The 26,291-nt window shown below is 33.3% G+C and overlaps 1 protein-coding gene and 1 pseudogene across 2 annotated transcripts in view; both read left to right on the forward strand.

Annotated features, from left to right (window-relative positions):
* The first annotated feature begins 339 nt into the window (after nt 1-339).
* The window catches only part of WDR60 (WD repeat domain 60), an 83,738-nt gene continuing 57,786 nt past the window's right edge, over nt 340-26,291 (forward strand). Inside the window, exons 1-7 of one of the 2 annotated variants that reach the window (XM_031939583.1) lie at nt 340-598; nt 13,211-13,264; nt 14,742-15,153; nt 20,649-20,737; nt 23,018-23,323; nt 24,661-24,719; nt 25,777-25,834. In XM_031939583.1, the coding sequence (XP_031795443.1) occupies nt 14,811-15,153; nt 20,649-20,737; nt 23,018-23,323; nt 24,661-24,719; nt 25,777-25,834 (855 nt within the window). In that variant the 5' untranslated portion in view covers nt 340-598; nt 13,211-13,264; nt 14,742-14,810. Of the gene's footprint in view, nt 599-6,115; nt 6,395-13,210; nt 13,265-14,741; nt 15,154-20,648; nt 20,738-23,017; nt 23,324-24,660; nt 24,720-25,776; nt 25,835-26,291 lie in introns of those variants that run through there. The other variant, XM_023505017.2, reaches the window with a different exon arrangement.
* LOC105750738 lies at nt 15,276-16,502 on the forward strand (annotated as a pseudogene).

Here is a 26,291-nt window from a genome sequence, read left to right on the forward strand (position 1 = left end):
ATAAGCATAGTTAGTGACTCTCTTTAAAATTTCACATCTCACTCTTTAAAATAAAATTTAAAAAGCAACCTTTTATTTTTATTTTTATTTTTTTTATGACAGGCCAGTTTTCCTCTAGATTACCTCCTGCCCCGTTGCTTCCTCAAACACACCCTGATCTTCTCATAGAAATTCTAGAATCTTCTATAATGGAAACTTCCATGTTCCATTGAGAATTTTGCTGGCCAATCCCAAGCATTCCCTTGCCTGTGACATCAAAGAAAGGAAACCAATCAGTGACATCAGAGTGAAAGTAAGTGTGCCCCTCCATAAAATTTATGGTCTTTTCCTGTTTCATTGCCCTCTGCAGGAGGTCATTTGGTTGCTGTACTATACAGAACTACTTCAGGGAGGTAGTTCACTGCTCTAGTTTTGAAGGTATTTGTTCTTTGTCTTGAAGTGTTTAGAGGAGTCAGAGAACTGTCTAGATTCAACTATTACATTATAGAAAATATAGAGACTATAAATAAAGAAGATATATACTTAAATGTATATCTAGGATGAGCCTCCAAAATGTAATTATTCTCTCAGCTGCTCCCTCCTGATATGAAGAGCACAGGTATGCTTTTGGAGATTTTTTTCTCACTTTCTTGGCAACATAGTACCATTCAGGAATCCTAAGTTTATGTGTTCATACTATTAAGAATAGAATGATGTTTTATTAAAAGGAATCAAACAACTGCCCAAAAAAACCCGTTGAATGAACAGCCATTTGTCTAAAAGATAACATTACGCATATCTGTTCATAATTTTAATATTAATCTCCTAGAAAAGTGTACAGTCCCAAGTGGAAGGGTTTTTCTAGTGAAGGATCTTCCCTACAAAGCCTATCTTACTCACAGTATGTGACAATATTCCTTCCTCCTTTCTCCTTTTAACAGTCTGTTCCTCATAATGTACATCTCTAAGAGAAAGAGTGAATACCCATCACTAACTATGCTAATTTTGATTTATTCATAGCATCACACTTTCCTTGAAAACAGATTTAACTTAACCCCAACAAGAAATTCCACTAATCACCAGTCCTATTTTCTTCTTTTTTAAAAAAATATTCTATTAAAAATTTAACATCAAATATCAATACAACCTACTAAACTGACAGCAACTATTTTCATTTAAATTTATTTAAATTCAATAGAGACAATAATTGTAAAAGTTCCTTCCCTTTCAAATTTCCAGAGGGTTTTTCCTTAATTCTCTCTTACTTTTCTTAAAGTTATAGTGTATTTTTTATTATCTTGGTTTTGCCCCCTTTTTTGTGTTACAGGATCTGCTCTGGTTTAAGGGAGAAGATGCTATTTCAGTATGATCTCAATTCTATTTCCTTTGTAATTAAATTTTTCTTTCTGGTATTTGAAGGATTATTTCTTTGATGAGGAGCTCTGGATTTTGGCCCTTACATTCCTGGTATTTTTCATTTTGAGTTCCTTTCACAAAGTGATTGATAGTTTTTTTCTATTCTTAATTTGTTCTCTGGCTCTTACAGACCTAAGTAGTTTACATTTGTGATTTCTGAAATATAGTGTCTAGGATTTTTTAAATCATAGTTTTCATGGAATCTGTGATTCTTAAATTACTTCTCCTTAACCTATTTTCTAGGACAGTTTATTTTTATATCAATTATTTTGCTTTTTTCTACTTTTTTCTCTCATCTTTTGATTTTGTCATCATTTTTTCTTTCTCTCATGGAGTCATTGATTTCTACTTGATCTATTCTAGTTTTCAGGGCTTCCATTTCTAAAGTAAATTACCACTTCTCGTGAACTACTTATTCTACTAATTCTTTCCTAAACTTTTAAAAATTTCTTTTAGCTCTTTCTTGATTTCTTCTAGGTATTCAATAGTCCTTGTTGAAAATCCTTTTTTTTTCTCCTCTAAGTCTCTGGTTAACAGTTATTTTAGAATTAGATTTATCATATATTACACACACACACATGCATTATACTTACATATATATATTTACATTTTTAAATTATATTGGAGGCATTTTCTTCTGATTTGCTTATCTTTCTAGCTTTTAGTTTCTGAATTTGAGCTTTTGCTATATTTAGTCTTTGCCCTCTGCTTTGCTCTTGAATGGGATAGTTGGCCAAACCTGTCTTGCCCTGAGTTTGATGGGTTCTTGTACTGACCTCTGCTTCTTGGGGTTTTCTCTCTCTCATATCTTTGAGGTTCGAAGTCCTTTCTAGTATCTCAGGACAAAATGTTAGGAACTTCAGAAACCCTGAATTTGCACTATCTTGATCTGTGTGCTCCTGGAGAATGGTATTGTGCTGATTGCTACCCATAATCTGGGGATTCCAAGATTACCCTGGGACTTTATCAGGCTTAAATCTCTTTTTCTGCTTTTGGATTCAGAGCCTTGCTGGCTATATACCTTTTCCAGTCAGTGGTAGTGCTGACTGGAGCTTACCTTGCTGGAAGGACTGTTTCCTAATGCTCATGGTCTTCTGATTAAGTTGGGTATAATTCTGGTGTGGAAGATGTTATAATTTCTCACTGTATTGTTCCGGTGGCTACTTCAAAGTATTGTAGAAGGTTGGTAGTCTTCCTCATGTTCAGACTGCCATATTGGCTGCAACTCCCTCTTTGCATTTTATTGCCTCTAGGATAAAAAAAAAATGAACTAGACTTTTTAAAATTTCACTTCAGAATTTGACTTCAGTCTATTTTTCCAATATTACTTATACATTGTTCCTCTTTCTGTATTTTAGTTTGCCCAAATGGCATTTTCTCTTTGTTTTCCAACTGTTTTTACACATAACATTCCATCTTTGATCTTGGTGTCTTTGCACTAATTGTCCCTAATTTTTGAAATCCATTTTCTCTCTTAAAATCTTTTTTTGTTAGCCCAAGTACTATATTCTTTCTGGTCTTTCTTGAACTCCCCAGCTTTTGGCTCTCCCCTTAATATTCTAAACTTTTCTTTTTGGTATGCAATTATATACTATGTTTTGTTTCCCCTAGTAGAATGTAAACTCCTTAATGATAAGAACTTGTGCTTATTTTTTTCTTTAAATCTCTACTTCACAGTACCTGGCAAATAGACATTTAAACAATGCTTATTGATTGATTGATTCTATTGTTGGGTTACCTACAGGTAGTAGTAATTAGTAGAATTTGGACTCAAGCCTTCTCACTTAAGATCCAGGCTTTTTCCACTGGAGCATATTTATATAGATAAACTTGAAACAGGAAATCCTGATGAAGTGGCTCATTTGGATTAAAATTTCTAAGAGGCAGTAGCTATATAGTATAAGAAGCCCTGAATGTTTAAGAATCAATATCTGACTTGTTTCTACCATTTAGTAGATGTATTTAATTACATTATGTGAATTTGAGGAAATGACTTAATTCTTTGAACCTTCTAACAGGATCTTGAAGACAGAAGAGAATAACCTAAAATCTAAGTCTAAGGTTTCTTCCCTCTATTCAACCCCTCCCCCCTCCTTTCTATTAGGTTAGAAGACATTTCAAAAATCATCTTGTCTAATCTTTTAAAATTATACATGGAGATAATTGAGATGCAGAAAGGGAAGGAACTTTTCCAGCTTGGACAGAAAATAAGTATATAAAATTTCAGCCTATTTAGCTTCTTGGCTAGGACCCCTTTGTATGGGATAACAGTTCTCTTGCCTTTGATTTTAAGAGGACCCAGTCCAGTTCACTAAATACAGAGAAGATGTAGCATTCTTTATATATTTCCCTTGAAAATGTCATTGACAATGTTTGTGCTTTGTATAATATAAAATAACAGAGTTAATAGAAAGCTGGGTTTTGTCTATGCCTGGCCATAGGAAGGGAGTTATCAATTCAATTTTGCCCCTTTCATGATGTGGAGTATATGGGGTATTCAGGTAGAACTAATACCTGTGGTGTGAGCTTGCCAAGCTCATTTCAGACTACTTCTCTACCTTTTGTATTTACCTGTTACACAATTCTAACTTGTGGCTTCAAGAAACTATAACATGCACTATGTCCATACCTGGGTAAACCATCTCAGCAGATGTACTAAACCAGGTTGATGGTAACTGACAGACTTCAAGCCCATCAGTGAGTTAGGGGATTGTCTACCCCAAGCATGTGAAGACATTTCCTAGTAGAATGACTGAATAAGAACAATTTGTTCCAGTGGACAAGAAAGTAGCTGAAGGAGTGCTTAAAGGTTGGTCAGTCATCAAAGATGCCCAGCATCCCAGGTCGTGACCAGTTTTTTTCTATCACTGGACTTTGATGATTTTAAAAGATAAAGTGAGATTTACAACTTTTGCAATTCTGCCTCACTAAAATCTAATTTACACACAAGTCAAGATCTTCCATTGTCTATTTTGCCCCATATTATGTTGACATCCCTCCTCTTTGACAATAAACATCAAGTAATAAAAGCAATTAGGCTTTAGTTGAACTAATCCCAATAAACAATAGGATTCTCATCAAATCTCTGGAGGAGAAGCTACTATCCTTGGTATACTATGATAGGGAACTTAGGTTACTTATTATATTGAAATAAGTAGAACTTTGGGATTTCAGGTGCTAAGGAGTACAACAATTCAGATGATTTTTTTTTAAATTTCTGAATTATTGTTTTGGTATGTAGAAAATTCAGAAAACAGAATTTTCAAGAAAAAAAACTTAAGTGATGCCATCTAGGGGAGGGAGTGGGAGAAGGGGAAAATTGGAACACAAAGTTTTGCAAGGGTTAATGTTGAAGAATTATCCATTCATATGTTTTGAAAAGAAGCGTTAATAAAATAAATAAAAAAAAAAAGAAAATGTCATTGACATTGACAAAACAATAATAGCACGACCTTGGTTCCCTTGACCTGATGCCAGCAGGCAGGTTTCACTGCATATTGATTATCCTCTCACCTAGTTTTCAAATCAAGTCTGAATCATTAGCGAATAAATCCATCTTATTAGCCAAGTCATGATTTGAGATTCTTCCCTTTGTGAAAATATTTAAGAAAGGTCAGCTTACTTAAGTGATATGTTTGTGTGCATATATAAATTCAAAATGAATTTTCCAAAACTGTAGCTAAATAATATCCATTAGTGGGAAAGTTAGAAGGGCTGTAGTTTAACATTCTTTAAAAAATCTATAAATTGTAGTAATTATTTTAAACAATGATAATAGCTCATAAAATTAAGAACATTCAGATTATATTTATGAAGTCATTTGTTTTATTTTAAAGACAACTGAAATACTTCAACAAGTACATTTTTGACAGTATTAATACTAATTACATACTAATATATACTAATATAATTAATATAATAGATATAAATAATAATAATAAAAATGTAGTCATAGAAAACATACTTTCATTTCATGTGAACTTTATTAGTGAATTAGCTACATGATATATTTTTTTCGCAAACATTTTGCTTCCCTAAGAACCTCGGGAAAAATTGTCATGATCAAGAAGAAATATTTATTTCTACAAGACTCTAGTTTAGAGGCTCTTTCAGACATTCTTTCACTTAGCTATTTCATCTTCACAATAATGTGTGAGTGATAGAGCATTGTTCTTAAAAATTCCCTTTGTAAGATGTGGAAACAAATTCAAAGAGGTTTAGAGGCTTCCCAAAGTTGACACATTAAAAGATAGTAAAGTTGGTCTAAGGAGTGGCCGACTCAGGACTAGAGCACAGGTCAGTTTTCGGCCCCCTAGTTCTTTGCGCAACCCTCCATAGTTACTCATGGGCACTAGTTTCTGGCATTTCGAGGTGAAAAGGGAATTGTGCAAGGAGTTTCATACAAGATAAACTGACTTCCAAATACTGATTGCTGGGAGATTAATGACTAGAACTAGTACCAGATCCCTATTATTCCTCTAATCTAAATCTAAAAAAAAATTTGTTCTTAGTTTCTTTCCCTCAATATTTCCTGTGTCTGGAGTGCGTTTTACTGGGTGGAGGGAAGAGAAACACCTAACCCCAGAGGCTTTGCAAACTCTGCAAAAACCTCACAAAGAGGCCACAGCCCCTTCAGCCAATCAAACCCTCTGAGCAGAGGGAATCGACCCCTCTAGACTGAGTGGCGGGAGGTGAGGGGCTGGATTGGGATGGGGGTAAGTGTGGGAGGGTGAACTAGATCGATCGTTTGCTCGGCCGTCTCCTGCTTCTGCCTGGCCGTTGCTAGGGAGAAAGGGGACGCGCGCCGAGGCCCCTCAGAATGGCCTCAGCGCAGGCGCCTGGGTGCAGCTGAGCGGTGGAGGGCATTCACTACGGGCCTAGCTCTCTGTCTTTTTTGGAATTTCTCCTCTTCTGGGCCCAAGCCACGGAATTCATTGTCCTCCCGGGACTGGGGAGAAAACGAGGTGTAGGTCTGAGGAGGAAGATGGAGTCAGGAAAGGTCAGTGCAAGGATGGGTCGGGGCGCGCCGAGAAGAGACCTTCAGGGCCTCCTTCCGTGGGCCATGGGGCCCCGGCGGTTCTTCTTCTGTCTCCTGGCCTTGGCCTTTCTTCTCTGTCCTTTGCTCCGAGGAAAACGGTTAAAAAAGTATCCGCCTGTGCCCCTCACAAGTTAGCAATTTCACCCCAAGAGAAGCTGCTTTAAAAGTGGATTGGATGCTGAGAGGACTTGGAGAAGAATCTGGATGGAGATACTGATTTACTGCGCGGAAATTTCCTCCTCCCTCCCTCTCCGGTCCCCGCTTCCTCCCGCTTTGCTTCAAAGCCATTTGGTCTGCCTCATAATCTGACAGTAGCCCTGCTTGGTTCTGTGTTAGCTGCTGGACATCTCGGAGTTATTGTTTTGAAGGAGTGGACCTAGTTCGTTTTCTGCGCCTCTGTATGTAGTTTAATAAAAGATCGATAATCCAAAGCTTATTCTCGTGCATTTTCCAAAAGACTTGGTATTTTGTTGGAAGTCAGATTCTTGAGCTTAAGCAGCACGCATTGAGGTGGCATTTAAAGATTTGCAACGAGCTTGACTTGAATCAGCACGTGTAGATTCCTGGGAGATAAGTCACCAAAAGTATTATGAACTCCATTTTACCCTTGGAAAAACACTCTTAGAGAAACAAAATGATTTTTGCCCGTGATCGTGACAGCGCCAGGGACAGAATTCAAACCCAGGTTTCAGATTTCAAGCATTATTCTCGATCTCCTTGGTCATCCACACTCCATTAGATAACAAATACCGAGAAATCATTATCAGTCTTCAAGCCTTTATTTAGTAGCCACTATCTTGTAAAGGCTCTGGGCTAGCTTCCAGAGACACAAAATAAGATGGGAGAAAAATGATTCTAAGTGCAAATTGAATTATGATTTTCTCACTTTTTTCTTTCTTTCTTTTTTTTTTTGGCGACTTGGCTAATATAGAAATATGTTTTGTGTGATTCCACATGTATAATTCACATATTGCTTGCTTTATTGGTGAATAGGGAAGGGATGGAGAATGGGAAAGAATTTGGAACTCAACATTGAAAAAAAATATATATTAAAAATTCTTTTCAAAAATCCCTCTTACCTATTAAGGAGTTTACATTGTAAGAAGGAAGGCAAAAACATATAAGTATACCCAGTAAATAGGAAGAATAAATTCAAGCAAACACAAAGTATTTAAATACAGGATAGTTTGAGAGGCAGGACATTGTGTGTGTGTGTGTGTGTGTGTGTGTGTGTGTATAAGTGTAATTAAGGTAGTATTTCATGTACAAGGTTGTGCTTGAATTGTTTCTTGTAGGAAAGAGGGATTCTGTAATGCCAAAGTGAGGAGCATCAGATATGCAAGATTGCAAGTGTAACAGCAAGGAAAATTAGGGAAATATATAAGGAAACAAGAGCAAAGACTATTTTGGTTGTACAAGATAGGGGAATATCCAGTGAAGTCAGGAAGGTTGCTTGGGGAGAGGTTGTATAGGGCTCTCTTTTTAAAAAAATTTCAAATTTCATTAATTTATTTTTCCCAATTTATTTATTTATCCAGGTATTCATTTATTTGTTTGGTTGTTAGATTCATGCTGTAGTTATGGTTGATTCATTCAGTGATTTAGCTGTCATCTTTTAGGTTAATAGAATGATAAAAAGAATGGACATATTTCTATCTAAACTTGTAAATTGCTTATTAGCACTCAAACTGATCAAACTTTATCAAACTATTCTGCCTTCAGAGTTCTATTCTATACTCCTACTGACTAGAAAATGTAGAAGCTTCTATCAAGCTATAAATTTATATAGAGTTAATTCATGTGAATTTGTATGGGCCTTTAAAAGCTAAAGAGAAACAGAATTTAGAGGGAGGAGAGAAATGATCTCTGGACAGAAACTTGGAGAACAGCTTCTGATAAAAATAATGAGCCAGTCCCAAGGATGAGCCAGACAGTTAAGAAGGAGAAGTTTGAAAAAAAGAGTGTCAGGATGATCCAGAGAGGAGATAGCTTCATCCTCCAGGAGATGGCAGGCCTCGAGTATCAGAACAGTTCAGTGGAAGAGAGCCTCCAGCAGGAAAAGGGAGGCCAGGATTGTCAGTTCCATCCAGAGGCTTGGAGTGTCAAATTCAGACAATAGATTAAGGGTACAGTTGGGGACAGGAGCAGGGCAGGAGTATGTGAAGGGATTTAAGAGCAGTTGAGATTATTGGTTATTGTGGAGAGATCAATTTCCATTGAGGAATGAATTTAGATGCCAGATTGCAAGGGGGCATCGTGATGATTGCAGTAGTAGTGGCTTACCAAAATTTTCAGTTTGAGAATTACCTTGTTTATACGCACAATCTAGAACATCTTAAATTTAGGTGCCTCACATATGATTCTTTAGGTAATAAGATTAGCTTGGTTATATATGAGGCTGCTTGGTGCAGAATAAAAAAACAGGAAAGTCCTGACTTAAGATTCTGCTTCGTAATATGGGCTGTTTGTGATATGAATGAGTCAAAAAGTTTTCTCATCTGTAAAATATAGACAGTAATATTCATAGCACCTACTTTCCAGAGTGATGAGGAGGATTTAAAGGAAATAACATGTGAAGAACTTTGCAAATCATAAAGCATATCAAAGTATTATTAATTTTCTCCATAATCTTCACTGGTTTTCTCCATTACTTATGAGATCAATTTCCTTTGAGTGAGTCCTTCATTTTCTTTATTGTAGTCATTGTACTTTGTTGCATCAAATCCTCTCCTTTCTCCAGATTCCTTATATTTATAATTTGTTGTCATATAAGAGTATCCCATTGTATTCATATATTGTGGTTTTTTCCAGCTTCCAAATGAAGGGAGTCTACTTTGTTTCTATTCTTTACTTCTATAAAAGGGGAAGATAACAAGCATCTATTAAGTGTTGACTATGTCTCAGTCACTGTGCACTTTTCTAATATAATCTCATTTTCATAGTATCCCTAGGAAGCAGGCGCTTTTATTCCTAAAATGGAGGTGCTTATATCTGTTGTTCAGATCAGAAAACCTGGGAAGATTGAGGTTAAGTGATTTTCCTGAGTCAAACAGCTAATAGTAAATCCTGGAGGTCTTCCTGAGTTGAGGTCCATTATTTAATTTACCACACCATCTAGCTACCTATCTTGGTGTATATCAGACTTTTGTTTTTATTTTTGATTTTCCTGGAGTAATGTTATGTCCATTAGTGATATTGTTCTGTCAAAAGGGTCTTAATCTGTTAGTCACTTTTTTTGACTAATTCCAAATTGAAGTCAAGATCAACTGGACCACTTCATGGCTCTACTAAAAATTATTTTTGTGCAATCTTTCCATAACCTTTCCGATATCTATTACTATTCCCATCTTTGGTTATCTTTGTCAGTCAGTGTGATATGAGGTCCTAATTTGCATTTCTTTTGCTATTTATGATTTTTTTTTTTTTTTTTTTTGGTGGGAAGGGGCTAGGGCAATTGGAGTTAAGTGATTTGCCCAGGTCACACAGCTAGGAAGTGTTAAGTGTCTGAGGTCAGATTTGAACTCAGGTCCTCCTGACTTCAGGGCTGGTGCTCTATCCACTGTGCCATCTAGTTGCCCCACTATTTATGTTTTAGTACATGTTTTCATGTGGCCGTTTGTAGTTTGCATCTGTTCCTTTGAAAACTGCTTATATATCCTTTGCTCATGGGGAATGGTGGTGTTATAAATTTGTATTGAGATTTGGTGTATATTTGCTTTTCTCTAGATTATTTTCTAGGTATTAGAATATGGTATTCGTTATAGAAATTTATGCTCTTTAAGATATGGTGTTTAGTTCTTGTTTATCCCTAATCACTCTCTTTCTGAAGCACAGATGACAATCTATTTAATCAGTTGCATTTGTGATATTTCTGTATCTCTAAGTTTATTTTATTTTTATTTTTATTTTTTGCTGAGGCAATTGGGGTCAAGTGATTTGCCTAGGGTCACACAGCTAGGAAGTATTATCTAGGCTTATTCTTATGTTTTAGTAAGTAAAACATGTACATATATATAAAAGCATATTAGCATCTATATATTGGCATTTTCAGCTGCAAAAGGCATCAGCAATTGGGCATTCAGGAAAAGTGGCTATTGAGTTGAGGTGTGAAAGGTGTACTGAAGGTGTGTAAAAAGAAAATCAAGTATTACTTAAGAACAAGTTAAGAAGATCATTATGATTAACTATAGTGAGTGCAAGGGGAGGAATGTATGATAAAGCTGGAAACATGAGTTGGGGATGATGAAGATGGGTAACAAAGACAGGAGTTTATATTTGCTCTGGAAGAGATAGGGAATCACTAGAATTTATTGAATAAGGGAGTGACATAGTTATATTTGGAATATAGAAAAAAATCACATTGACAGTACTATGGAGAATGGATTTTATTGGAGGATTTTTGGGGAAGTGAGAATGAATGAAAAATATCAGTCACGTCTGGTGCTGGAGATACAAATATAAAGTGGAAGACCTTTCTTGCTCTCAAATTTACAGTCTAATATCACATTTTACACATACACAAGATATATATTATATATATTAATAGTTTATATAATATATTTGTATTATTTATACTTATCATTAATAGTTTATATAATATACTTTTATTATTTAGACTTAGAGAAGACTTTTGGGTATAAGTATATACCCTTTCTCTCTCTTTCACACTCTCTCTCTTTCACTCTCTCTCTCTCTCTCTCTCTCTCTCTCTCTCTCCCTCTTCCCTCCTCCCCCGCTGTGAAATATATACTCAAAATCTTTAGAGACAGTGAATATGTTTGAGGGTAACAGACTATTTTTGAGAACCAGTTTACAGATGTAAAGATATATCACCGAAAATTTAGCCACTAGGTAATAGCTATGGTTATACATAAACTAGATGATAGAAATTGGGTCTCAGTCCTATGTTTGATTTCTCAGTGATGGTAGCATTGTAGCAGAAAGAGGAACAGGAGGTATTAAGAATCTAAAAATTTTTTATGGTCTAAAATATCACTTTAACTGTTGATAATGATAATGTGAGATGTTTAATAGCAAACTTGCTATATCAATAGAGTTCAGTGGCTTGGACTTAGTACTAAGATTTTATATATATATATATATTTTTTCCAATTACATGCAAAAACAATTTTTAACATTCATTTTAAAAAATTGAGTTTCTCTAATGCATTGTTTGTGGAAGTGAACTGATCTAACCATTCTGTAGAACAATTTGGAACTATGTGCAAAAGACAATCAAATTGTGCATACTCTTTGATCCAGTAATAACTTCTAGTAGGTCTGTATCTCAAAGAGACAATAGAAAAGGAAAAAGGACTTATGTGTGCAAAAATATTTATAGCAGCTCTTTTTGTGGTGGTAAAGAATTGGAAACTGAGGAAATTTTGCCTCTGAATTGGGGAAATAATTGAACAAGCTGTGGTATATGAATGTAATGGAATACTATTGGGCTGTGAGAAATGATGATTTCAGGAAAACCTGGAAAGACTTTTGATGTTTTCAGAGTGATGAAGTGATGCTGAGTGAAGTGATTGGGACTAGAACATTTAATACTGTAACAGCAACATTGCATAATGATCAACCAGGATTGATTTAGCTCTACTCAGGGATATAGTGACCCAATTCAATTTCGAGAGATACTTGCTTAAAAATGTTGCCCATAGCCAGAGAATGAACTATGGCGTCTGAATGCAGATTTATATTATTTCCACTTTTTCTGTTTTTGTTTTTTGTGGCTGTTCCCTTTTGTTCTTTTTCTTCTTTCATCACATTATTAATGTAGAAATATGCTTAACATTACTGCACTTGTGTTATCTGTCTTGGGGAAGGAGAAAAATTTGTAACTTAAAAGCATGTAAAAAATGAATGTTGAAAACTTTATTTATGTGTAAGTAGAAAAAATAAAATGCTATTTACTTAAAAAAAAAGTTGAGTTCCAAATTCTCTTCCTCCTTCTTCTCCTTCATCCTTGAGAAGACAAGCAGTTTGATATAGATTATAATATATGCAGTCAATGCAAAACACATTTTTGTATTAGTCATGTTGCATAGACCCCCCCCCAAGAAAATAAAGAAAAATAAAATTAAATAATAATGCTTTCTGACAAATAAGAAAATATGTTTAGAAGAATACATGTTTAACCGATATTCAATTCTTGCTCTCTTGGAGAGGAAGAGAAGGAGGAAGAGAACACAAGGTTTTATAAAGGTGAATGTTGAAAGCTATCTTTGCATATGTTTGGAAAAATAAAATACTATTAAAATATTTTTTTAAAGCATGATTTGATCTGCTTTTAGACTCCATCAGTTGTTTCTCTGTCTGTGGACAGTATTTGTTATTACATGCTTTGGAACTGATTGGATCATTGTATTGCTGAGAATAGTTAAATCATTCATAGTCAATAATCATACAGTATTAGCTGTTACTGTGTACAGTGTTCTCCTGGTTTTGCTCACTTTACTTTATATTTATCTGTTCATGTGAGTCTTTTTTTAAAAAGTCTCTTTTGGGATACAGACCTAGGTGATTTTGCTGGGTCAAAAGATATTACAGTTTTATAGCCATTTGAACATAGTTCCAAATTATTCTCCAGAACAGCAAAGTTTGATTAATTTTTTGATGATTGACATATATCTTATATGTTCTTCTTTGAATAAGACAATAATATTAATTTCTAAAAATAGAAATGAAATAGAAGAAAATATGCAAAAAGGAAACATTGTCAAAATGGCTCATTCTAAATTTCTTTGTACAATTTTACCTTATTTTTCTTTTCAGAGAAGAACCAAAGATGACACTTGGAGAACTGAAGACCTCAAGAAATACCTTCGGGTAATGTTTCAAAGATTTGAAGGAAGGTTCATTTAATTTCTGAATTATTTTTACTGATAACGTTATTTATTCATTAATATGTATTCCATTATGAATATACTATTTTAAATTTTATTTTTTATCATTTTATGCTATTTTTAAAAGGGAGATTTTTGAGATAATATAGCATGTACTTTTTATGTCTTTATATACTTATGTATTGAAATGAATTTCTCTCTTGGATGACAACAATGTAATTATAGAAATAGGGTAAAAAGCATGGGGCTCAGAATGGGTCTGCCACAGTGGGCATGGAAGGAACTTTCAGATCCCAAATTGTTGGGTAAATTTTTGCTCTATATTCCTACTTCCATTGGACTTATTGAGATTTGTTATAATGGTAAAATGTATCAGATATTCCTCTAGTTTCTGTGTTATTGAGAATAGGTTGGACTTAGTAGGGCATGGCAAATCATATAGGGAAAAGGTACAGTGGATAGAACAACAGTCAGGAAAACTTGAATTCAGACACTTACTAGCAATGTGACCCTAAACAAGTCACTTGACCCTGTTTGCCTAAGTTTCCTTATCTGCACATTAAACCAGAGAAGAAAATGGTAAACTAGTATCTTTGCCAAGAAAACATCAAATGGGCTCATGAGGAATTGGAAATGACTGAAATGACCAAATAGTAACAGAGCGCTTTCAAGGCTTCTCTTTCAGATTCTGTAACCAGGATTCCCAGAGCTACTAGCAGGTTTCTATCAATTGTGTAGTAACTTGCTTATATAGGTCTTATGGCCACATCATTTGTTTATATTTTGTGAAACACAAAGTGGAGATCAATGTCCAGAACCAGAGCAGGGATCAGTTTTTTGTTATGGTAACAGAATCTGTTGAAGCCACCATTGGTAAAAGCCCAAAGGTTGCAATAAGGAGATAAAACATTTTTTTTTTTTTTTTTTTTTAAGGCAACTGGGGTTAAGTAAGTGTTATATGACTGAGGCAGGATTTGAACTCAACTCCTCCTTATTTCATTTCTGGTACTCTATCCACTGCACCATCTAGCTGCTCCATGGAAATGAACATTTAAGAGGAGTGGCAAAAAGGGGATCTAAGCTTTGGTACAGTGGGAGATGGGCGGGCAGAAATGGGTTTAGAAAGAGAAATGTATAAGAAAATTAGGCAAGATAGATGATTTGTATTATATTAATGTTTGTAGTGGGTAACATTATTTAATACCTATCATATTATATATGAAATAAAATACAGTTGAAAATTGAAATGATCACCTTACACCTTTATCTTGCTGAGGTTAGAAAAAAGTTCATTTGGATGAATATATTCTAGTGTATGTTAATGGGTGAGCGTGGTTTTTCTCTTTTGAAGGAGAGTAATGATTCTTACCCAATATCAAATATACTTTGGACTCTTCAAGGGCAAAGACTCTTTTCTAGTATAAGAAAGTATCATTTTTTTTTCTCTTTATTCACTCTAGGCATCACAGTCAGATACTCAAAAAGAAGAAAAGAAACACAGAGAAAAGAAAGCACACAGAGATTCAGAAATGAGTGAATTGTTTGACTACAAAGAGTATAAACACAAAGATCAAGAGAAAGAAATACTAAAAAGCAAAGAATCTGGGAAAGGATTTTATAGTGATAGAGACAGAGATAAACAAAAAGAAAAGAAAAAAGAAACAAAAGAACGAGAGAGAGAAAAAAATAAAGAGAAACATCGTGAACAGGATGCTGAGAAGGAAAAATATCACCGAAGCAAGGATAAAGAAAAAGAGAAAGAGAAAAAAATTAAGAAAGAAGATATAAAGCAAACTGTTAGTCCACATCATATTAAGGGATTTGAAATGCGAGATAAAGATGTGGAAAAATTGGACAGGAAGGTTTTTTCAGGTAGGTTGACTTGTTTTATTGGGCAAATCTTGGCTGTTTCTCTCAGTTCATCACAATTACTTAGAATTGATCAGCTGGAATTAGATGTGATTTTAAAAACTGCCCCTTATTTTTATACCAGAATGTACAAAAGTTACACTCAGGCATTGCTAATGTTAACTACAAAAATGATCTCAAATATATTTCTTTAAAAAAAATCTTGCTTTTTGGAAGATTTTTGTTTATGTAGATTTTAAACTGTTTTATTTTAATTTCATTTTTTTGAGCATTTAGATTTTATTGAAAGAATTTATAGTAAGGCTTAATTAGGTGAGTGCCCTTGGGGCCAGGCCCACAGTGGATTAGTGATGGAGTTCCCTATTTCCATATTCCTGTTCATCTTCCCTAGTGGGGATCCTGACTGTTTCCTTTCCAGGACTTTTTTCTTGATTCTCTGGGGCATCAAGTATAAGGAAGGCAGGTGCTATTACTTGCAGTGGTGGAATTGGAATGACTCAACATTAATTTGGAATGCCAACTTTGAAACTCTATGATTCAGTTACAAAAGGAGTAAGTGACCAAGCCCTTGTGGCAGTTGTGATCACTTTTGCTTTCATTGCTATACTGAGAATATATATATATATATATATATATATATATATATATATATATATATGTATACACATACACACACATACAAACATCTATATATATCCACATAGCTATATTTATATATGTGTGTAAATGTATAAATATATATCTACACACATACATATGTATGTGAATGTGTGCGTATATATATATATATATATATATACACATATGTATATATTTTTAAGAATTGGCAAAACAAAACATTCATCCTGATAATCAAGAGCTTGTTATGGGTGCTTTAGGAACAACTTTGAACAGAACAGTATGTACTTGCTGCTGTTTAGTTGCAGTTATACACTAATATGTCCTGTCCAATCTTTTTATATAAGGTATCTCTTCTTGTTGAAATAAACTGTGGATGTCTTTTTTTGTGGTACTTGCATTATTGTATTCTGGCAATATGGTTTATGGCTTGGGACCATTAATAGTCCAAGCAGTTTGCAGACAAATGGTTACCTTATTCTTACTGGTATTTGGTGAAGATAATTAGACTAAAGATGTCTCAGAATTATATCAAAATGTTAATGACTGTAATAGAAGATTCTCAGGACAACGCATTTCCACAATTTTCTATTGTGGAAAGAAGTATAGATCTGCCCACTTTACTGAGTCATACGTTCAGAAAAATGTTTTCATTTGGGGTCTTTTCTGGATGTTTTACATCAGGATATTACTTTATTGGGAGCTTTTTTTTTTATCCAATATCCATTTTGTATTTTATTCCCCCCCATGGGGGGGGGGAGAAATAGGTGAAAAAAATTTTTTTGTTTTTACCTATCTCTCAAAACCAAACCAGTTGTGTTATCTGTACAAAATGTTATTATTAAATATGCAGTTTACTACTTTCCTATATAATGAAGTATGAATATTATAATTTTCTTAAAGTAAAATGTTACATAAAATTTTAAAGTTAAAAAAAGAAAGCATTTGTCGAAAATTCTAGACATCTTTTTTTGTGACTGTTGCAAATAATTTTATTTTAGTGGAAAATTATATGTTCAAAATCTTTGGTAGTTGCTGGTCTCTTAATAAAAAGAGATTAGGTTCATTATTTTATTGAAAATTTAGTTTCCTCAATACTGCATGTACTACTTCACAATGGATCCAGTGGTTCATATTGTGTTATCATATAGTAACCACTTAATACATTCTGACTGAATAATAAATTGATATTATTCATACCTTCTCATCCCATGCAATTCTTATCTATGTTTGGAATTGTGTGGTACATTGGAAAAAGCCAAATTTAAAGTTAGAAGATATGAGCTTAAATTTTAGCTACAAAAATACAACCTTGAATATCCTTTGGGAAAGTCCCTTAATCTCTGCTTCTTTATTTGTGAGGATTCATTGTCCTATGATTTGATTTAGTTTTCTTTTAGTTTTAAATCCACAAATTTGTGTTCTCTCTAAATTCTCAGTCTATTATAGAGGATCAACTTGAACATCTAAAGGTTTTCTTTTGTGTTAGTTATTTAATATTTCAAGTTTTGCAGGTTGTTGTCTTGTCTATTATTTCTTACTTGCGGTATCATACCATGGTAGTAGTTTTTTTTTTTTTTCTTTTCTGATCATTTATTACTAGTATACTATCTCTTGGGCACATATTAGGATTGGTAATCTGTCAGTGCTCTCCCAGTTTACCATTACTCTGACTTCTACTTTCATTTCTCCCCAGTCCTGAATTTATAATCAGCTGATTCAGATACATACTGTCTTTCATGTTTGAATCCCTTAGCATTTTGTCCTATCAAATATCATACTTTTAATACCACCATATGCATTCTCTTTTCTTACTCATTGGCTTCTAAATGTTGGTGGAGGGAGCCACACAACCATGTGGCCTAAATCCACTACTAATTTGGCTTGTCTAATCTCCCTTTAGCTCTCACTGCAAAATAATCCCTTTTCTCTTTTCTCTTTATTATCACACTCCCCTAGCAACTGTTTCAGATCTTTGTTTTACTCTCCAAACTTGTAACATTATTTTTCACCTTGTCACCTCATCATAACACCTTCTTTCATACTTTTCTGAGAAAAATAGAAGCTACTTGCATTAAGCTACCTCTTCTCCCCTGTTTTGTATCTATCTTTGCTGCAGCCTGCAATAAAGAGACTCTATTTCCTTTTCTTATACTTTTGTCTCTGATCTTTTTTTTCTCCGTCTTCTTTAGCAATTTGCTTATACTATCTTCTTCCTATTTTAAATATTTAAACATTTCTTCTTTGAATGATATACTTTTGTTCCCAATTACATGTAAAAAGAACATTTATTTTTCAAAATTTTCAGTTCAAAATTCTCTCACTCCTTCCTGTTTCTCCCCCCTCCCTAAGATAGTAAGGACTTTGAGATAGCTTATACTGGAGGACTTCGTTAAGTGCCATATCCAATAATTTCTCAGTCCTTATCTTTATTAAAATCCCTTTTCTATTTTGGTGTTGGTATTTTTCAATTAAAAGACATATGTTAGTGGCTTTTTTTAGTTCTAAATTGTTCTTTAGAATAAGTTGAACTAATTTACAGCTTCATCAGCCCATCTTCCCACCTCTTTATAGTTTATATCTATATAGTTTATATCTATTCATCGTTTGTCATCTTTTCCAGTCTAATATGGATATGAGGTAAAATGTCAGAGTTTATAAATTTTTCTTGTTATAGGGATTTAGAATAGTTTTTCATATGATTGTCAGAAATTTGTGATTCTTAAATTCACTCACTTATCATTTAGAAAGTGCATCATGGTCTTATATATTTTTGTTTCTTCAGCCAAGACTCTAAGGAATAGAGAATTAATGTTTCAAATCAAGCTTTTATATTGTGGAGGTATTTGTACAGTTGATAGCTTCCTTTCTTTTCTTTTCTTTTTTTTCCTCCACTTAATAACATTTTGTTTTTTTCCAATTACATGTAGATAATTTTCAGCATTTATTTTTGTAAGATTTTGAGTTCCAAATTTTTCTCACTTACTTCCTCCTCCCCAAGATAGTAAGCAATTTGATATAAATTATATGTGTGGTCATTTTAAATGTTTCCATATTTGTCATGAAAATCAGAACAAAAGGGAAGAAAAAGCCATGAGAAAGAAAAACCAAACAAAAAAAGATGAATAGTATACTTTGATTTGCCTTTATCTCCATAATGCAGGTTCTACCTTTTTTCTTCTAATTGTTTGACCTCAACTCATTGTCCATTTGCCTTGCCTACCTCTTGTAGATTAATTAATTCAATGGATTCCAAATTCATGTCATAATTGGGATAATTGGTATTATTTATTCATTTTTCTGTGTGTGAATTTTCTATCTCTTTTACATAATCATGAATCTCACTGAGGAGGATTTTTCGGGTAAAGGGCTTGATGTAGTCTGCCTGATATAATTCATAAACAAGCATACCTTGAGGATGTTACCATTTGTAAGAGGGGTTTTTAATTTGTAAACTTAAATGGGGAAAAAATTACATATGTATTTTTACTAACATTTGATTTCTTTTGTAACCTTACACATTTATGTGTTTAAAAAATATTATTCTAGGATATGGTCAATAGGCTTCAAGAGACTTCCAGTGGGCCATGACACTAAAAAGATTAGGAACCTTTGATGTAAAGGGAAATCCCTCTTTTTTTCTGGCCTCTCTCTGCTCAAGACATAGGACCATGGGTTTAAAGAAAGAAAGAAAGAAGCTTAGAGACTATTTAGTCTTATTTTATGTATAATTGAGTTCTAGCGATGGGTCTTAGAAACATGATTTTGGCAGTTGTATGATGGATGGATTGAAGAGAGGAGAGACTGGAGGTAGGGATGTTAATAGGAAATTTATACAATAGTCCAAACAGATATCAAGGAGAATTTAGTTATAGGACATGTTGGGAAAATGGAATTGACTTGGTCACTGGCTAAATATAGGATGGGAGTAGCAGTTTGAGGGAGAGACAAGAGTCAGCTTCCTTGACAATAGTGAATATTTCTCCCAACTTGGCTCTTCATGTTTTATGTTAGTAATTATTATTCAGCAAATTTACCTTTGTGGTGACATCTGTAAAGGAATCTTGCATTATTTTAACATGTATAATGGATATGTATTCTCGGAAAGAAACCTGTATTTTTTTTTTTCTTCTTTTGACTCAATTGCTTGTTTGTAATCAACATATAATAGACACTGTATTTTCCATTTTTTGTTTTCTATATTTTTCCCATATTTATTAGTAGTTTTTATAATTATGAATATAATGTTCTGGTGTAAAAAATTGTCCAGGGAATGCCAAATATTTTCTATGAAGATTATTTTTGCTGCATGTGTGAGAAATTGTCAGCTTTATTTTAAAAAATAACTTTTTATATATAATTTATTCAGCTCATAAGAACTGTGTAAGATAAGATATAACATTTAAAATATAATAAATATTAAACCCTTATAATAAGAAATAATCTCCCCCCTCAAAACAATTGTTTTCCTCCTTCCTTTCTTTTTTCTTCCTCCCTCTTTTCCTTCCCTTCCTCTAATCTTTCTTTCCTGCTTGCTTGTCTTTCCTCACTTTCTTCCTGCCCTCCATTCCCTTCATTCCCTCCCTCTCTCTCTCCCTCCCTTCCTTTCTTTCTCCCTCCCTTTCTTCTCCCCCTCTCTTTCTTTCTCTCTCTTTCCTTCCTTCCTTTCTTCCTTCCTTCCTTCAGTAAGCATTTAGCTGTAGACATGGCTCTTGACCCCAGTAATAGGATGTGTTAGGACCTACATGCATTTACAATTCTTTCCTTACTAAATAGAAAATAAATAAATAGGAAAAAGTTGCAAAAGCATAATAGAACCATTTTTTGGTGTTAGAATTTCTGTATTTGGAGTATAAATAAGAAAAAAATCATTTTAACAGGTATTAAAGGAAAAGAGAAAGACAAAGAACCAAAAGATGATCCTGAAAGAAGAGATGATGACAAAGAAAAGAAGTATCGAGAAAAGAAGGTAAAAAAGTAGGAATTAAATTCTACAATGTTTCCAAATTAGAGGGAACTTTAATAATCATAACTAAATATGATTCTTTGAACTTTGTGAAATATAAGATGTAAACAGGTCAGGACAAGGCCATGAGATAAATGGGATTAACTCTAGATTGTCTGTATTTTAATGTATAGTTAGTATTGGGAACATGAATAATAAATGTATACAGGATTTTCTCTTTTGCCTTAGTGACATATGAGTATTAGATTCACAGTGATTAGAAAAATGTAGCCAAAAAGGACTTTATCAGAGTAGACTATGTGAATATGGAATTCAGGAATTTTGTTCTATTTTGTTTGATGAGTTTTTAACATGGTCTTTTTACATCTCTTTTTCTTACACCAATGAGACTGCAGAAAAGAAGTATAATCTTGATGACTAGCAGTCCTACTAAAAAGCAGAGAGTCAGGGAACTGTCTGAGCTATAAATGATAGGTGCTCAGCAACCAATATCATTTTTAGGCTCCTTATGATCTGTCAGACACTGATGGAAATCTTTAACTGAAGAGAAAAGTTTGAAGAAATACTGGAGAAGCTACCGCCTATCTTGCCTATTGTAATGCTGGCCTTTGCCTGATTAATCTATCAGATCAAGTCAGTAGAGGGCAGATTATCATATAGGACTACCTACATGTTGAATGAATCAATGAGAGCACACAGGTAATTGCTGTGCTGCTGAAGGGCAGTGAATAATACCTGTTTTGAGACAAGGAAATCTTTTAAATTCTGTTATTTTTTGTTTTTCAGATAAATTTAGATTAAGTAATTTTCTCAGTGTGGTGAAGTAGGGACAAGATGATCTCCAGTTCCCTAATTTTTTGATGTTGTCATATCTTACTCCTGAGTTTGAGGTATCAGGTAAAGAGAATGAACTGGGAAAGTTGTCAAAAATAAAAAGATTACAGACTGTTAGAATACCTCCAGTCAATGAGGTAGAAAAGTTTTTAGGAGAACACCAAAATTTTTTTCTGAGGACAGGTAGTCTTAGACTTTATAAAAAAATAAATATACTGGGTTTTTTCCTTGGTATTTATATTTTCCCTAAGCAACAATAGGAAATTAGGGACAAATATACCTGTGGCCAAACCTATAACAATAATAAATCACATAGTAATAAAACAATTGTGATAAAATGTGATGAGAAAAAAAATGAAGAATTAAAAGCAAATATTTCAGAGGAAACCTCTGAAATAATTTCAGAGGAAGTTATTTTAAATAACATTCTTGGAAGATGAATGAGAGTGTTCACTATAAATCAGAAGGAGTAGAGGGATTTCAGCATAAAGCCCTGCTTGGCAGGATGACAAACAAGTGGCTATTTTAGGAAAGTATTATTTCTAATTATGGAAAATTGGATAGCAACTCAAGGAAGAGAAATAAGGAAACCTAACTAGAGGGTAATTAGTTAGAACATAATATTATCCCTTGATCACTCCTAGTCAGAATTATTCTACCCTCCTTTCCTACAAAACTTCATATACTGCTTTCAACCTCTCATTCTCTTAGTATGAGGTATGATGGTAAGTCAGAGTTTGCATTGCCATCCTTCTTTCTAGTCTTCCTCTTCTTTCATTTCTCTTTTGCTGGTGATAAGCACAATTGACATACTTGAAGATGTTTTTATAGTTAATATAGTCAGTATGTGATTGTTTTAAGGTCAGTGGAATGACTGCTATTCAAAGTTTGCTTTCTCTTCTATGATATCATAGGTTAACATGAGAAGCAATAATTTGGTTTCAGGTTATATTAAGGTCTGTAGATTTGATAAAGAAAGAAGGTTTTCAAGGCTACCTAGCTAAGGTTTAATTCAATTGTTTTTCAGTTGTGTCTGGCTCTTTATAAGCTTTGTGAGCTCTATTTAGGTTTTTCTTCACAAAAATATTGGAATGGTTTGCCATTTAGTTCTCCAGCTTATCTGATAGATAAGGAAATTGAGGCAAACAAGCTTAAATGACTTGCCCAGGATCACACAGCAAGAAAGTGTCTCAGGCCAAATGAGTCTTACTGATTCCAGGCCCAGCATTTTATCCACTAAGTCACCTAGATGATCCTTAGCTAAGGTTATCCATTCATCTTTACATAAAATATATGCAATTCAGAGATTGTTGTTCCTAAAGTTGTTGGCATATAAATATATTCATTTTTCTTCTCATGACAGGGAAATCATGTATTTTGTTAAGTTAAGGACTTAATTTTTTTTTTACAGTCAGAAACAATTCATCTTAATTACTTTAAATATTTCAGTATGGTGAAAATAAAGAATTTACTCTCAGATATTATCTGCATAAAGAAGATGGAGAAAAAAAGCACAAGAAACAACAAGAACAAGAGAAGAAACATAAAGACAGAGAAAAAAACAACTCTAGGGAAAAAAAAGAAAAAATATCAAAAGAAAAAAGCACTTCAATCAATGATAGGGATATGGAAGAAAAACATAAAGACAAACGACATAAAGAAGGAGTTATTTTTGAGGATGAAAGACCAAAATATTTTGCAGACAAGAAAGAAAAAGTATCTAAAGAAGAGCATAGAAAGAAAAGAGATTCTAAGGTAAAAATTTCTTTTAAATTAGAAACTAAATCTTATTCTTTAGTCCTTTAGCTTTTGTATCCTACTTAACCTCAACATAGTAGGGTAGAATCATTTATTGTTCCAAATATTGCAAACAAACTTTGTTGAAATTAGGATTGTTTGATTAATATTGAAAGATGACAAAACCTTGATGTACTGGAAATAAAGCCATCACCTGTCATTTGTATGTTGATAGCATTATTGAAAAATGCTTTGAAGTATTTTGGAACTTCTCTGGAAATAATGTTGAACAAAAAAGAAGTTGTGGCTTTATTATCACTTTGTATAAAATTTTTCTTGGGTGTAAAGGGTCTGATTATGTTATACATTTATATTTATTTAAATGGTGTGGTTGCTTAATACAATTCTGGACTTGTTACTGAATTTCAAAGAAATCAATAATATTTTATTTATTCATTACATGGCTCTAGTGAATTAGAAACTAAGGCTTTTTTCTTTTGTTGCTATTTTCTTCACAATAATTTACATTTATAATATATTGCTTCTCTTTACATGAATTTAAGATTTTCACATATTATTTCATAGGAAGGAGTAATTTTTAGCTCCACTTTACAAACCTGTAGCCCAGAAAAGTCACTTAGAAACACTTATTCCTTTCTTTTATTTTCTACATCTAGTCATCCTGTCCTGTCATTTTTACTTTGAAGTGCCTTTTTTCAGTTACTAACTTCCTTTCTATTATATCCTAAGATAGACTCTGCTTACCTCCAATGTGGAAAGTTATAACTGTCTCACAGCTAGTCTTTTTGACTTCTATACATCCTTTTCCAATTTATGATTCCTAATGCTGCTAAAGCAATTCTCTACTCTTCTAAAAAAAACCCTGTTATTATATGAAGACCAGACTAATCTGTTTGATTCCCAAATCTGGACCCACTGTATCCATCCAACCTTATTTCCCACTTGGCCTCAATTACTACATCAGAGATACTTCTTAACTTGTCTCGTATAGGACATACTCTGAATAGCTTAGTAGATGGAAAGTAGGCTTTGGAGTTGGGACAATTGACTTAAATGAAGTATAAATCTAATGTATGTATCATTGATTCTGTGGTCCAGACCAAGGGAGCTTCTCAGTATAATCATTTTATCAGAATACAAAAAAGGTAAATGTCTACCAAATTCCTCTTTGTAAAGGACATGAATATATCAGCAGTAAAAAAAAAAATTGGATCATTTTGAAAGACTAAAAGTGAAATACAAAATTCTGTAATTGTAAGCATTTTTTCTGTTTTATGGTTTTCTATTTTCTGTAATTAAGAATAATAATAATTCATTATTTCTTTGTTTCACAGACTAGTGAACACAGAAGTGGAGGAATAAATTTCAAGAGAGAACATATATCTGGCAGCCAGTAAGGAAGATGAATAATTTGATTTCAGATACGTATCTCATAGTTCTTTTAGAGTTTGCTTACAAGCTCTATATGTTGGCTCTAATTTTAATTAGAGCAAAAAATCAAAAGATACACTTAAGACTGTTCACTATTTGTTGAAATCTTAGTGATAAAATTTGCAGTAATTTGTGAATGAATTATGAGCATAACTTCCTGGGAACTTTTATAATTAAAAAAAGATTCTACATCTTGGTGAATCTAAATATTGATGGCATGAGGAAGGGCACAAGATTTGTTAATATCCTTTCCTTTGTGAAGAAGAATTGATGTTAGCAACTTGACAGCCCACTTCTGAAAAGTCGCTGAATCAAAGCAGGGTTTTTTGACCTGTGGTCCACAGACTGCCAACAGGCCTATGGATAGATTTCAGGGTGTCTGTGAACTTAGATGAGAAAGTAATTGAATCTTTGTTTTTAATTACTTGTAGCTGAAATGTAACATTTCCTTTGATTATGATTTCTTTTTAAAACAAGCCAAACATTATTCTAAGGAGGAATCCATAGGTTTAATCAGTCTGCCAAAAGGGCTCCATCACAAAAAACATTAAGAACTCTTGCTTAAGAACATTAAAAGAGATGAAAAACCTTTTGCTCAGAATTTTATGCTTTTTAAAAAGCTCTCTTTTTTGAAACACAAACATTAAATATCAAATTGTTGATAGCTTTTTTTTTGGGGGGGGGGAGTAAATAATTAGCTATTTAACAATATAAAACCAAGTAAGAAATAGGGTTAATTTTAAAATGGAACTCATATTGATTAATAAAAATTTAGGTCTCACATTATGTCTAGATTGGGATGGGAGATTAAATAAGAGAGTTCAGGCATTTGCTAAAAATTTTAGCCTATCAAAGATAAGAGTGTAAATTTAACAATAAATACTTAAAATGACAGTGTTGTAATTTTTAGTTTGGAGAAATCTTATTAATATTTTGCCTATAAAGATACTTATTCTTTCTGTCATGTGAAAAATATAGTCTTATTTAGTATTTAAAACTTTGTTGTATTTGGTTTCCAGGCGTATAGAGAATTTAGGAAAGACTGGTGGAAAGGAAAACAAAGACTCAAAAAGAAAGGTAAAATAATTTACTTTGGAAATTAATAGGTCACATACATTTTGATATAAAACAAAATCAGGGGTGTATAAACTAAATCCTTGTAGCCTAACAGGGTGTCATGATTGAACAAGAAATTGTGTCATATGCACATAATTAAAGTTACTTATCTTTTACTATGTGGTCATGTTATGAGAAAAAGTGAGAAATTCACACTTCAAATTTAGAGATAATACTCTACTTCTCTGGAAAAATTTTCATTTTTAATTTAGACAGTTTGACTCCCTATTTCATGCCTTTTTGTCATACTGTCATATTTCTTTTAGTACGGACATTTTCAGCTGATGGCAAAGAAATATTTAAAGAAAATTTAAGCAAAATAAGCAAACATTTTGTTTGTCTGCTAACATATAAATAGGATGTAAGAGAACAGCATTTCTCAGCAATAAATTGCTTGTCCATTAATTCTTTCAGGATG

Source organism: Sarcophilus harrisii, chromosome 5, assembly GCF_902635505.1.
Source record: "Sarcophilus harrisii chromosome 5, mSarHar1.11, whole genome shotgun sequence".
Classification (NCBI taxonomy): domain Eukaryota; kingdom Metazoa; phylum Chordata; class Mammalia; order Dasyuromorphia; family Dasyuridae; genus Sarcophilus; species Sarcophilus harrisii.